This window comes from Doryrhamphus excisus, chromosome 16 (assembly GCF_030265055.1).
Source record: "Doryrhamphus excisus isolate RoL2022-K1 chromosome 16, RoL_Dexc_1.0, whole genome shotgun sequence".
In the NCBI taxonomy this organism is placed as follows: domain Eukaryota; kingdom Metazoa; phylum Chordata; class Actinopteri; order Syngnathiformes; family Syngnathidae; genus Doryrhamphus; species Doryrhamphus excisus.
Window position 1 is genome coordinate 17,616,469 of NC_080481.1, and position 13,442 is coordinate 17,629,910.

General features: G+C 42.8%; 1 protein-coding gene across 2 annotated transcripts in view; it reads left to right on the plus strand.

Moving 5' to 3' along the window:
• The window catches only part of si:ch211-246m6.5 (von Willebrand factor D and EGF domain-containing protein), a 38,287-nt gene that overhangs the window by 5,900 nt on the left and 18,945 nt on the right, over nucleotides 1-13,442 (plus strand). The window contains exons 3-21 of one of the 2 annotated variants that reach the window (XM_058051826.1): nucleotides 351-535; nucleotides 623-851; nucleotides 1,156-1,221; nucleotides 1,297-1,529; nucleotides 3,593-3,682; nucleotides 3,751-3,883; nucleotides 4,109-4,326; nucleotides 5,827-5,900; nucleotides 5,972-6,254; nucleotides 6,329-6,522; nucleotides 6,591-7,447; nucleotides 7,524-7,660; nucleotides 9,198-9,359; nucleotides 9,431-9,535; nucleotides 11,004-11,118; nucleotides 11,310-11,575; nucleotides 11,646-11,865; nucleotides 11,927-12,064; nucleotides 12,140-12,297. In XM_058051826.1, coding sequence (XP_057907809.1) covers nucleotides 351-535; nucleotides 623-851; nucleotides 1,156-1,221; nucleotides 1,297-1,529; nucleotides 3,593-3,682; nucleotides 3,751-3,883; nucleotides 4,109-4,326; nucleotides 5,827-5,900; nucleotides 5,972-6,254; nucleotides 6,329-6,522; nucleotides 6,591-7,447; nucleotides 7,524-7,660; nucleotides 9,198-9,359; nucleotides 9,431-9,535; nucleotides 11,004-11,118; nucleotides 11,310-11,575; nucleotides 11,646-11,865; nucleotides 11,927-12,064; nucleotides 12,140-12,297 — 3,863 coding nt within the window. Of the gene's footprint in view, nucleotides 1-350; nucleotides 536-622; nucleotides 852-1,155; nucleotides 1,530-3,592; nucleotides 3,683-3,750; nucleotides 3,884-4,108; nucleotides 4,327-5,826; nucleotides 5,901-5,971; nucleotides 6,255-6,328; nucleotides 6,523-6,590; nucleotides 7,448-7,523; nucleotides 7,661-9,197; nucleotides 9,360-9,430; nucleotides 9,536-11,003; nucleotides 11,119-11,309; nucleotides 11,576-11,645; nucleotides 11,866-11,926; nucleotides 12,065-12,139; nucleotides 12,298-13,442 lie in introns of both variants that reach the window. The other variant, XM_058051825.1, reaches the window with a different exon arrangement.

Sequence of the window (13,442 nt, forward strand, 5' to 3'; positions counted from 1 at the left end):
ATCATTATTTTTATTATTATTAGCGTGGCCCTGGACTTTTTGGGGGGTCACTCGGTAGAGCATGATGCAACCCAGCCTCACCAAAATCCCCCCAGGTAAGGTGACTTTGAGACCACTGGTGGTCCATACCAACTCCTGGTCAGGTGGTCCAAGCCTGAGTGGGAAAAAACTAAAAGCCCAACACGAGTTTGTCCAAAGGAGGTAAAAGAACATCCTTTCGCTTAGACAGATGTGGCGTTATCTGCTATTTGCTGGATTTAGACTCCGCCTACAAATGGCGTGGTTGCAGGACTGTCACACATGGAACGATGGTACAGTAAGAACTGAACATATAGTCTTTGTATCCTCAGCACCAGAGTGCTCCCCTGGAGGCCATCGCACTCTGCGGAACCCTTACCGCAGTGTTGACTTCGACTCCACTGAGATACAGAGTACGTCCATCCAAGACCTGGTCTGCGACCACTCGCTGGCGCCGGCGTGGTACCGATTCAAGATCAACAACAAGCCGGCTGAGATGCCGACCAGCTGCGTTGAGGCACGTACGAGTTTCTGCATCTGAGTGTCTCAGCGTTCTTACGACTTATGTTTCCGTTTATGTCCCCCCCCCCCCCTTCCCCCGCAGATGAATCGCTGTGGGACGCAGGCACCCGTGTGGCTCTCAGTGAAGGACACGCCCCTACCACGGCCCGGTGAGATTCGCCAGGTTTCTGCCTGTGCCACCTGGCAATTCTTCCATGGCAGCACCAAAGACTGTTGCCTATTCCGCATCCCCGTCATGGTGCACAACTGTGGCGACTTCATGCTCTACTACCTGCAGCCCACGCAGGGTTGCATGGGATACTGCGCCAAAGGTTTGTAAACCTCACTCCCTGAACCTTACCTGAACCTGAACCTGAACCTGAACCTGATCCTGAACCACAATGGAGTAGTCAGTCTTTTAGCTCAACGGCTAGTGCTATGGACTGTCATGGCTGAACCAAGCAGGTTGCATTGCCGCCATGGCCCAAATGAGAGTGCAGCTCAGGGGGGTGAGGGTAACGGATGCCAGTCAGTGTAGCGCTGGACTTGGAGTTGACCAACTAGGATTTTAGCTCGAGGGTTAGCTCTCTCGACTTTTCGATTAGTGCAGATGCAACCATCTCTTTCTGCTATCAGTTGCTCCAACGTTGGTACCTCGGATCTGCCCGCCAGGTGAGGTGGAGGCAAACGGCCGCTGCAAAGGTAAGCTCACTTCAGTAATGGAATACCCTCGTCAAACATCTCCGCTCTACCCGTCGCATCATCTCCTGCCTACAGCCGCTCTACCGTCCTTGCTGTCGCGGCCGGTCATCGCTCCAGAGCTAATCGGCCACAGCGTCCACTTGAGGTGCTCCTTCATCCCGCCACCATGGAGTCACCCGCTAGGCTTCCACGTGGTTTGGGCTCGTCACATCAGCCACAGCATGAAGGTCCAGATCCGTCAAGAGTCCACGGTGAAGCCGTTCTCCTTGGTGGAGATGGATGGCGTTCACTTCAGGCTGGGAGAGACGGTAATAATTACCAGATGACATTTTTTGGTTTGATGCCTTAAACAAACACGGTCGTTTTATCGCCCAGAGAGCCTCGCCGACCAGGGCGAGTTGACTCTGCTGCCCTGGATCAGTCATCAACGCTATTGAATTCATTCATTAACCAGCCAATCAAAGCGGCCGTGGGCAGTTTAAAGGCAAACAGACTTCATATTGAGCAAGGGTCTCAAACACGCGGCCCGCGGGCCAAATGTGGCCCGCAGGACACTAGTTTGAGGCCCCCCCTTTGACTTTTTCTCTCATAATTGTGACTTCCCTATCTCGTAATTACAACTTTTTGGGCTCATCTTACAATAAAGTACACACAAATACAGTAGTTAACGAGGTACTAATGACGAACTAATAGGGTTAGGGTTGGGTAGTTCCTTATTAAATAAAGTTTTACCCTTTACATCTCACAATTTTGATACACAAATCTTTGGAGGAACAAAGAATCTACACCAGGGGGTCTCAAACATGCGGCCCACGGGCCAAATGTGGCCCGCAGGACACTAGTTTGTGGCCCCCCCTTTGACTTTTTCTCTCATAATTGTGACTTCCCTATCTCGTAATACTTTTTGGGCTGATCTTACAATAAAGTACACACAAATACAGTAGTTAACGAGGTACTAATGACGAACTAATAGGGTTAGGGTTGGGTAGTTCCTTATTAAATAAAGTTCTACCCTTTACATCTCACAATTTTGATACACAAATCTTTGGAGGAACAAAGAATCTACACCAGGGGTCTCAGACATGCGGCCCGCGGGCCAAATGTGGCCCACAGGACACTAGTTTGAGGCCCCCGCCTTGATTTGAAAATTTAATGTTAGCGCGGCCCGCGCAAGTTTGATATGGATGCTGTATGGTATCATGTACCCAGAAAAAATTATTACGTTTGATTCATGTTCATGTTAAAGGTTAAATAACTGTTAATAGTTATCCTCCCTATCCGTGTGGAAGTGGTAAGTTTTGGGCTATTTAAGTTGAAAGGAAATAACTCGAAGGCTACCGTTTAGGTCGCTAGATGTCTAGTTTGCGAGTTAGCATGTGTCTCAAGACCCTGCAGTTGCGCAATATGTTGTAAATAAAAAAAGAGTATAAATGTGACTATAGTCGTGTTTTGTCATGTCTACAGGGCTCTAATAATGCTTTGTTCATTTTAATCTGAAAAAAATAATTTGTCTACCCAAAAACTATATGTGGTTTCTTAATTTTTTATTATTTGCCCTTTTATTATTATTATATTTATTTATTACTGATTGATTGATTTTCTTTATTCTTGATTTGTTTATTTATTTTTCATCTTATTTTGTGTAGAAAAATAAAAAGTAAGATATTTGAGAACAGGGGAATGTTTTATCAGAGCTTTTATTGTAGAAAATCAAAGCAAAGTTTATTAATTTTTCTGTTTTTAATAAATGCGTTTTTTTTTTGTTTTTTTTTTGGAAAACCTGATGCGACCCAGTCTCGCCCAGACCCTAGCTCCAGTGGCCCGCAAGTAAATTGAGTTTGAGACCCCTGACCCCTGAGCATCCGCATCTGCATGGTCCCATTCTAAAGAAGAAAACAGTGATTTCCATTTTGCTTCGCTTCCTGGCCTTGAGTTTGAAACCTGCGTTCCCGAGGTTTTAATAACATGACACTGCCATGCGCAAGGTTCTAATCTTCTCGTCAGTCGAAGGAGCAAGCAGCGACCTGCTGCTTCTCGCACGCCACAGGTGTCACCATGACCTCCCACGTGGAGCCATGGATGACAGAGGAATGTGTAGATCATTTAATTTCCTGAAGCGATGACGCGTGGCTTGGAAAATATGAAGAAGTGAAAGTGAGGTGATGTCATATGCAGCTGATGAATGCTGTGCTCCCATATTTGGGCTCTGGGGTCGGATTAGTCGGGTCTGGAACGGGCGGAGGTCATAGGTCAGTTTAATGTTGTCTCTGTGTTCTGTGAAAATGTTTTGATGGATGACAAACATCTTGTCTCGTCCTGGAAAGAATCCTGCTAGTGAGACATCACATGTCAAAGGTTGTTTGTCCTGCAGTTCTCGTGCAGTGTCTCAACGGTCCAAGCCAACGTCACCGGCAGTCGATCTTCTCCCAGGGAGAGTGAAGCCTTCTACGCTGGGCTGAAGGTGAGCAGGCACTTTGTTGGACTTCGACAGCAAAAACAGAAAATCCGTTTTTTGTTTTTTTTGTCCAGTTCTCAGTTGCGTCGCTACATATAGCGGAGAATGGCGAGGAACACGAGGTCAGCATCATCAGCACGGTTCCTCTCTCCTGCTACAACATCAACAAGTGTGGCGTCACTCTGGTGCTGAGTGTGCAGGAACCAGGTAAAACCAGCTGCTTATCACTAATCAGGAACTTGTTTTCTCCTTAAAATCACAAAAAAATGAGATCCAAAAAATAAGTGAAGTGGTCGAGAAAAAAAATCCTCGTATTCCTATTCTCCGTTTGGAATAAGCTGTTGAAATTCCAACTGTTCACGTCATCTGTTGACACCCCCCGCCCGCAACACCCCCAGCCACTTGTGCTCCTCTACTCCCTGGCGTCCACAGACCGGCTCGGAGACGAGGTCTCCAATGTGGCGCTCTCCGCCTGCCAGGTGGAGCTCCGGCCAACTACCTGCCACAAGGGAATCTGCGCCCGGGTCCCCTTCTTTGTCACCGCTGTCACCGACTTCACACGGGATGGGAATCGGATCAGCTTGATCGGCGCCGCTGTCGCAGCAGGTGTACCTCGGCTTTGGAGAGGTTACATGGCGACTTCGCTGAAAGTGAGTCCATATTGATATTACGTTTGCGTGGAGGATCTCAAGGGTCCTCAGCTTCTTTCTAAGACTCGATGAGAACATTCCAGGGATGTTTGAGGTTTGAGGCGTTTGTAGGTTCCTGAAAGGTTTTGTCACTTCTTATGGGAATTGGCCCGCGGAACTTGAGTCCCACAAGAGATGGTCAGAGGCAAGTGAGCTTATTTAAAGAATGAGGATCTTTAATTGGGCATAATAATAAAGTGGGGCTGCACGGTGGTCGAGTGGTTAGCGCGCAGACCTCACAGCTAGGACACCAGGGTTCAATTCCACCCTCGGCCATCTCTGTGTGGAGTTTGCATGTTCTCCCCGTGCATGCGTGGGTTTTCTCCGGGTACTCCGGTTTCCTCCCACATTCCAAAAACATGCTAGGTTAATTAGCCACTCCAAATTGTCCATAGGTATGAATGTGAGTGTGAATGGTTGTTTGTCTATATGTGCCCTGTGATTGGCTGGTGACCAGTCCAGGGTGTACCCCGCCTCTCGCCCGAAGACAGCTGGGATAGGCTCCAGCACCCCCCGCAACCCTTGTGAGGATAAGCGGTAGAAAATGAATGGAAAAGCTGGTAAATGATGTCAGGCGAGTTGGCAGCTTCCTCACAAGGGTCACACAGATTTTTTTTTTTTTTGTGAAAATTTGTTTCATTCATTCATTCATTTTCATTCATTTTTCCTCACGAGGGTCGCGGGGGGTGCTGGAGCCTATCCCAGCTGTCTTCGGGCGAGAGGCGGGATCCATCCTGGACTGGTGGCCAGCCAATCACAGGGCACATATAGACAAACAACCATTCACACTCACATTCATACCTATGGACAATTTGGAGTGGCTAATTAACCTAGCATGTTTTTGGAATGTGGGAGGAAACCGGAGTACCCGGAGAAAACCCACACATGCACAGGGGGAACATGCAAACTCCACACAGAGATGTCCGAGGGTGGAATTGAACCCTGGTCTCCTAGCTGTGAGGTCTGCGTGCTAACCACTCGACCACCGTGTTAGACATTCCGACTTAGATATTAAAAAACGGATTTAAATATGTATATTCCAAGAGAAAACCACATCTTATCTTTGACATGGTGCTTGGGAATGCTTGCCTCACACCAGACTCCCTCCAGCGCCCCCCAGGTAAGTTGAGAGAGACCCCTGCTGTCTATCATCTGGGACGGGTCTATTGTTGTGGGATCAGCGAAGAGATTATATCTAATAATGGTGACCCATTTTAATGCACAATTATATAACCAGAAGAAAAATAAATGAAAGGATGTCTCTGTTTATATGACAGCCAGGGGGCGGGATCATTGCTCTACGTGATCATTAGTGTCCGCCCCAGAGACCACTTGGCTCTGAGGACGACTTCTCCATCTGTGTTTAATGAAAACATCAAAGAGCAGGGTCAAAAAGGCTTTGAACCCCCCCCCCCCCCCCCCCCCCACACTTATTTTTTGCTCTCTTTCCCCTGCCTGCAGGTCACGGTCCAGGACGTCCCCACTTCCATGTGCTACTCACTGACGGATCCACATGTCATCACGCTCGACGGCAGGTAGTTAAAGCGCAGGGAGATCGAACACAATTTGGACGTATTCATTTGCTTTCTTTCACATATTCATGCAGGCGCTACGACAACCACGAGACTGGTACCTTCATTCTGTACCGTAGCCTCTCCAGGGACTTTGAGGTCCACTCACGGCAGTGGGACTGCGGCGGTCGTCAGTACGCTGTGGCTTGCGGCTGCGGTGTTGCGGCTCGAGAGGGTAACGACGTAGCCATCTTTGACATGTGCAATGGTCGAACGCAGGAACCGAGACCTCAGATCACGGTGAAAGTCCTCGGTGACGAGAATGGTAATGGACCCCAGGTCCGTGTTCTGGAATCTCACCAGGGAAAGAAAGTCACTGTAGGTATCCGGTCTTGCTAGTAGAGCCTCAATGTTGCAGAAACGTTCATGTGTACGAGGTTTCCACTCCGCAGATGATTTTTCCTTCTGGGGCTTTTGTCCGAGCTGACATTGGCGAGTGGGGGATGAGCCTGTCCGTCCGGGCGCCGAGTCTTGACTTCGGGAACACACAAGGCCTCTGCGGAACCTTTGATCGCAATAGCAACAATGACATCCACGGTTCCAAAGGCAGCCATGATGACTTGCATGGCTTCATAGAGAACTGGAGGTAGGACTTAGGTATCATCTAATAACGCCTGCGTGATGTTCTGACTCATGTTTGCGTGTTTGGGTTAGGATAGCTCCTGGTGACAGTTTATTCGACAAAACCCCTCCTGGCTCCAGAAAAGAGGACAAGAGATCTTTCTGCCGGTGCCGGAAAAAGAGTTCTTCCCAAGAGGGACTTGGTTTATCTTCTCACTCTGATTGCACCGCTAAGGACAATGTGGATTACATATCTGTGTTCCCGTCTGTGGACACCACACTGGAGTACATCAAGCATCCCAAAAGGGAGGCAAGAATCCTGAACCTGTCCTCCAGTCACTCCTTGGACGGGATGCGCCCCCAGTTTAACGGCCATAATGACGACCAACAAGCATTCAGAGATGATCTTCTAATTTCGTCTGAAAGACTGAGGAGACAGAAGATGTTTGACTTCCAGTCGGTCTTGGACTCTCAAATTCTGACCCAGTCAGACCTGGAGAACCTTGCCTACTTTTTCCCAGAGGATCACCTCATAAAACTGCGACCAGAGGTTCGACCTCATTGGCCCACACCGAGCGGTCTGACCTCCGGCAAAGCTCTGGAGGTGTGCCACACGGCTTTGTCCAACTCCACAGTTGGAACAGTGTGCCGAGGGCTCCTGGGACGACGTCTCGACGAAGTTGTGGACCTCTGCATTCTGGACCTTCAGCTGAAAGATGATTTGAGCTGGAATGAGGCTCTGCTTCCTTACCTCGAGAACGAGTGCGAGAGGAGACTACTCGATAACCGAGCCCAGAAGGACATGGAGCCACTCGGTCACCGGGGACTTCCTGGGGAGGTCATGGCTGCCTTACGGTGCCCTAATTTATGCAATGGCAACGGCGAGTGCACAGAGTTTGGCTGTCGATGTCACCGAAGCTTCAGCTCGTACGACTGCAGCATCGCCGTCGGTGAGTTTCATCGATGTACTCAAGATACTTTGATTTCAACGCTAATTATCGACTTTGGGTTTTCTGGTTGAAACAGCACAGCCGGTTGAGCTAAGTGACCTGGAAAACGGCGGCTTGTGTGATATCAGAATATCCGACTGCAGAAATATTCGGGTCTTTGGACTGGGCTTCATGGACTCGCCCAACCTGAGCTGCCAAGCCACCAGACTGAAGGTGAGCAACCTCACGTGGTTCAGACAGGTTGACTTTGATACCATATGAAATTATTTGCATATCGGCTGATTGTCGGTCCAGTTCAGTGGTGTCAAAAGTGTGGCCCGGTGGCCAATTTGGCCCGCTGCTGTTTTTTTATTGGTCCACTCCACATTCTAAAAATATAATTCAACAAAAAAAACGTATTTAAAAATGGTCATTTAACAGAAGGACAAGATCGCAGGTACAAGCAGCTGAAATGAGTTTTCTCAGTGGGGGGTTGGGAGGGGGGGCAGAGCTCTGCCTTAGAAAAACTTGGCCAGATGAGGTGACTTGCACATCTGGTCAGGATGCCTCCCAGACGCCTCCCTGGAGGTGTTCAGGACATAAAGACCCAGCACACATTGCTGGATGGAAAAAATTGCAAAAAAAATCTAAATATTATGGGAATATTAATATCATAGTATTACATGAAAAAAAAATACTAACATTATTTTAGAAGAAAGAAATAGCAAAAATGGGGACAAAAGCTGACAGATGTGTTTTTTCTTTCTTGAAATATATCAAATTCTTCACGTGTTTCTTTACAAAATATCAAAGTTTAATTCTTTATTTTTTTTCCCTATATTCCCCCAAACTGGAAAAATTCTGGTACCTCTGGCCACGTGTCTATATTATGTCTTATTTTCTCTTATCATATTTGTTAATAGGTGTATAACAGAGACTATAGGGGTGTTATTTCAGGCCTACAGGGCTCTAATAATGTTAAAAGCCATATTTAAAACAGTTTTTCTACACTCTAACTTTGAAATATTCAATTGATAAATAATAATAATAATAATACTACGACTACAACTACTAATAATAATATAATAACTGGACATTAAAAACAAAAGAATCAACAACAAGCATCTCTCCTGACATGTGTGTCTATATTATGTCTTATTTTCTCTTATTATATTTGTTAATAGGTGTATAACAGAGACTATAGGGGTGTTATTTCAGGCCTACAGGGCTCTAATAATGTTAAAAGCCATATTTAAAACAGTTTTTCTACACTCTAACTTTGAAATATTCCATTGATAAATAATAATAATAATAATAATAATAATTAACCTTGATGAACGATAGATAGATAGATAGATAGATAGATAGATAGATAGATAGAAATAATAAATAATAATTTAAATTATTTTGAATAAATAATAATAGAGTATTTTATTATGTTAACATGCATATTTGTATATTTTATATATGCAGACCACTTTGTGTGAGAAAGTGATGATATTCCTCATTTTCAAATATTGTAAAATAATTAGACATGCAGATCCTGTTTTTTTTACCAATATCCGATATTTCCCAGAACTAACCTATTTACGCAATTTTTTTTCCCCAGAACACTAATGTCAGGAATAAGCGATATGAACTCATCTCGTTTTTATGTTAGTATAAATATCATAATATAATCCAAGTTCCCAGCACCCAGAAACTGCACTACTTGGTGGAAACTTGCATGTTCCTAAGGATCCTCTTCTTCTCTCCAAATGTGCTTCCACAGTATGTAAACAATGTTTGGATTCCGGGTGAAAAACAGAGAACCGCAGCAGCATTTGTGAGCTCTAAGGCTTTGGACTGCAGCGTTCCCTCACTGAGCAGTGAAGCCGTCAACACAGAAGACATCTTGATGGTCGACAAAGCATACGCACGTTGGGAGATCAAGGTGTCATTCAAGTGTGGCTTTGTTGCTCTAATGAATTCTTTAGTCATTGTGTGGCTGTTTCCTGTTCCCAGGTGACCAACGACGGATCCCAGTACAGCCAAACCAAAGTGCTGACCATCTACGATGGCACCTGTCAGGTGTGCCCGGCGTCTGGCTCAGGACTGTGTAAGTTAAAGGTAACTCAGATGGATCATTTCTTGCTCTTCTTCTTATAAACTGATGGCAAAAACTAGAAACTTGCTAAATACAAGGATGAAGAGTCTTGAACCAGTCATGATGTGCTATATATATCACTATATTGACAGTTACTATGGTAACCATTATGGCATTGTATGGTCATATCAGCTCGTACTTCGGTATGGGACAAAAACTTATAAATGTAAAAAAAAATAATAAAATAAACTAAAATAAAATACTTAAATTATATTAGGACATTAGAACAAATGTAACATTTAAAAAAAAAAAAAAATTTAATTTTAATTTTAATTTTAATTTTAATTTTAATTTTAATTTTAATTTTAATTTTAATTTTAATTTTAATTTTAATTTTAATTTTAATTTTAATTTTAATTTTAATTTTAATTTTAATTTTAATTTTAATTTTAATTTTAATTTTAATTTTAATTTTAATTTTAATTTTAATTTTAATTTTAATTTTAATTTATTTTAAATGTTACATTTGTTCTAATGTCCTAATATAATTTAAGGTGTTTTATTTTACTTTATTTTATTATTGAAATTGAAATTTAATTTTACATTAAAATTAAAATTAAAATTAAAATTAAAGTTAAAATTAAAATTAAAATTAAAATTAAAATTAAAATTAAAATTAAAATTAAAATTAAAATTAAAATTAAAATTAAAATTAAAATTAAAATTAAAATTAAAATTAAAATTAAAATTAAAATTAAAACTATATTAGGAAAGCAGGAAGTGAACAAATGTAACAGTTACTGATTGTAAAAGTACCAGATGGAGGGGTAGGATTTAATAAGCTTTGCTTCTTCCTACTCCTTTTGGACATGTGGAACTGGGAACTGATTATGGGATGCACTCAATTGTAATCTGATGCATGTTCAAATGAAATAAAACCATTAAAAAATTACAAAAATAAAAAAAAAAATTATAACAAAAAATAATAAGAATTATATTAGGAAAGCAGGAAGTGAACAAATGTAATAGTTGGTGATTGTAAAAGTACCAGATGGAGGGGTAGGATTTAATAAGCTTTGCTTCTTCCTACTCCTTTTGGACATGTGGAACTGGGAACTGATTATTGGATGCATTCAATTGTAATCTGATGCATGTTCAAATGAAATTAAACCATTACATTACCATTACTATTACCATTACCATTACTATTACCATTACCATTACCATTACTATTACCATTTCCATTACCATAAAAAGTGCCGGTGATGACAAAAGCAGACATGTTTGCCCTCCCCCAAAACACGGCAGCTGGTTGCGTTCAAGTGTCCATAAAAAGCCTCATGGAGGTGGGGGGGTCCTGTTGTTATTGCTTTTACGAGTGAACACGCACAAGGTAGCAAAGAGAAGCTCGCCTGCGGTCACCAAAAGCTGAAGAAAATTAGCTCGTAATGTTCTTGCGGTTTATTGCTTTCTTCTTTGTGTTCCGGGTAGGACCGGATATGTAACATTGACGGGATGTGCTTTGCGGAAGGTGACATAAATCCAGGAAGTCCGTGCCTGCTCTGTGATCCAGACGCCTCCAAATTCACGTGGTCCCTCAGCCAAGGTACGGTGTAGCTCTGAACGCTCACACCTTGTCATCAGTGAGGTTGCGTTTACCGTGAGGTCGGCTGCTGAAGTTTGGGTTTCCCAACATGCACCTGTTGTTTAACCATCACAGGAAGTCAATATTTGATCATGTTTACTGACACGCTAACACTGACAGACATTTGAGGGATAAAGTATCATCTCTTGTAGTCAACCGGCCACCAAAATTCCATCGACCTCAAAGCGACCTTCAGACATTTGCCGGAGAGAACTTTGTCTTCCAGTTTGCGGCGTCAGACACTGAAGGCTCGGCCGTGTTATTTCAACTGGAGTCCGGCGCAAAGAACGCCACGCTCTCGGCGGCCGGGCTTCTCATCTGGGAAGTCCCATCAGCTCCGGAAGAGGAGGAGCATCAGTCGAGTTTCTCCTTAACGCTGTCGGACGAGTGTGATGCTCGTAGTACTTTTACGGTTCAGGTAGCTGCTATAACTGAACGATTACGATTCTGATTATGATTACATAACAGTCGCGTTTGCTTCCTAATAGATCCACGTGTCGCCGTGTGGATGTCAAAATGGCGGCTCATGCGTGACCGATGTCAGCTTCCCTGCCGGCAGTGGGAAGTACCTGTGTGTGTGTCCCGATGGGAAGCATGGCCACCTGTGTAATGATAGCGTGGACCCATGTTTTCCGGCGCCGTGTCCTGACAGAACATGCATCAACACAGCAGGTGGATTCCGATGCCCGTGTCCCGCAGGGTTGACAGGTACCAATTTCCTTCTGGTTCCCGTGGTTTCCCGGCATGATCAACACGCACGTCTCTGCAGGCGCAGTATGTCAGGAGGATGTTGACGAGTGTGAGCGGAAGCCATGTTTCGCAGGGGTTCAATGCCTTAATAATCACGGTTCCTACGCCTGCGGTCCCTGCCCCAAAGGCATGCAGGGAAATGGTACCGTGTGCTCAGGTAAGACTAAGGTAAGGACTAAGGTGACTTCGGACCCTTTGAGTGATCCGATCATCATGAATCTCCATCGTGCAGTGGATGAGGATGAGGAGCCTGCTACCATCGCTCCCACATCGGGTCCAAGAACACCCATCAACGGGATTCCAGTGATTCTTTTGCAGAACCCAACAACTCTAAACCCAAAAATCCAGGCTGCCAAGAGCATGGCAGGGATTCCACCAGACCCTGTGAAGGTTAGCACTCTTGAGAAGAACCGTTCCAGTCACCCAAAAATACTGTATGAACAAAAAACAGTGAACAATGAACAGTGAATCGACAAATTTGTACAAAAACTGAGGCAGTTTCCTCAAAATAGAGGTAAAATTTCCTCGTTCATCAAGGTGAATTATTATTATTATTATTTATCAGTTGAATATTTCAAAGTTAGAGTGTAGAAAAACTGTTTTAAATATGGCTTTTAACATTATTAGAGCCCTGTAGGCCTGAAATAACACCCCTATGGTCTCAGTTATACACCTATTAATAAATATAATACGAGAAAATAAGACACAAATGTTGTTGATTCTTGTTTTTAACACCCAGTTAATAATAATAATAATAATAATAATAATAATAATAATAATAATAATATTATTATTATTATTATTTATCAATTGAATATTTCATAGTTAGAGTGTAGAAAAACTGTTTTAAATATGGCTTTTAACATTATTAGAGCCCTGTAGGCCTGAAATAACACCCCTATAGTCTCAGTTATACACCAGTTACACAACAAATATAATACGAGAAAATAAGACACAAATGTTGTTGATTCTTTTGTTTTTAACACCCAGTTATTATTATTATTATTATTATTTATCAATTGAATATTTCATAGTTAGAGTGTAGAAAAAACTGTGGCTTTTAACATTATTAGAGCCCTGTAGGCCTGAAATAACACCCCTATAGTCTCTGTTATACACCTATTAATAAATATAATAAGAGAAAATAAAACATAATATAGACGCACATGTCGGGAGATATGCTTGTTGTTGATTCTTTTGTTTTTAACGTCCAGTTATTATTATTATTATTATTGTTATTATTATTATTATCATTGTTGTTATTATTATTATCATCACTATTATTATTATTATCAATGGAATATTTCAAAGTTAGAGTGTAGAAAAACTGTTTTAAATATGGCTTTTAACATTATTAGAGCCCTGTAGGCCTGAAATAACACCCCTATAGTCTCCGTTATACACCTATTAACAAATATAATAAGAGAAAATAAGACATAATATAGACACACATGTTGGGAGAGATGCTTGTTGTTGATTCTTTTGGTTTTAACGTCCAGTTATTAATGTTATTATTATTATTATTATTATTATGA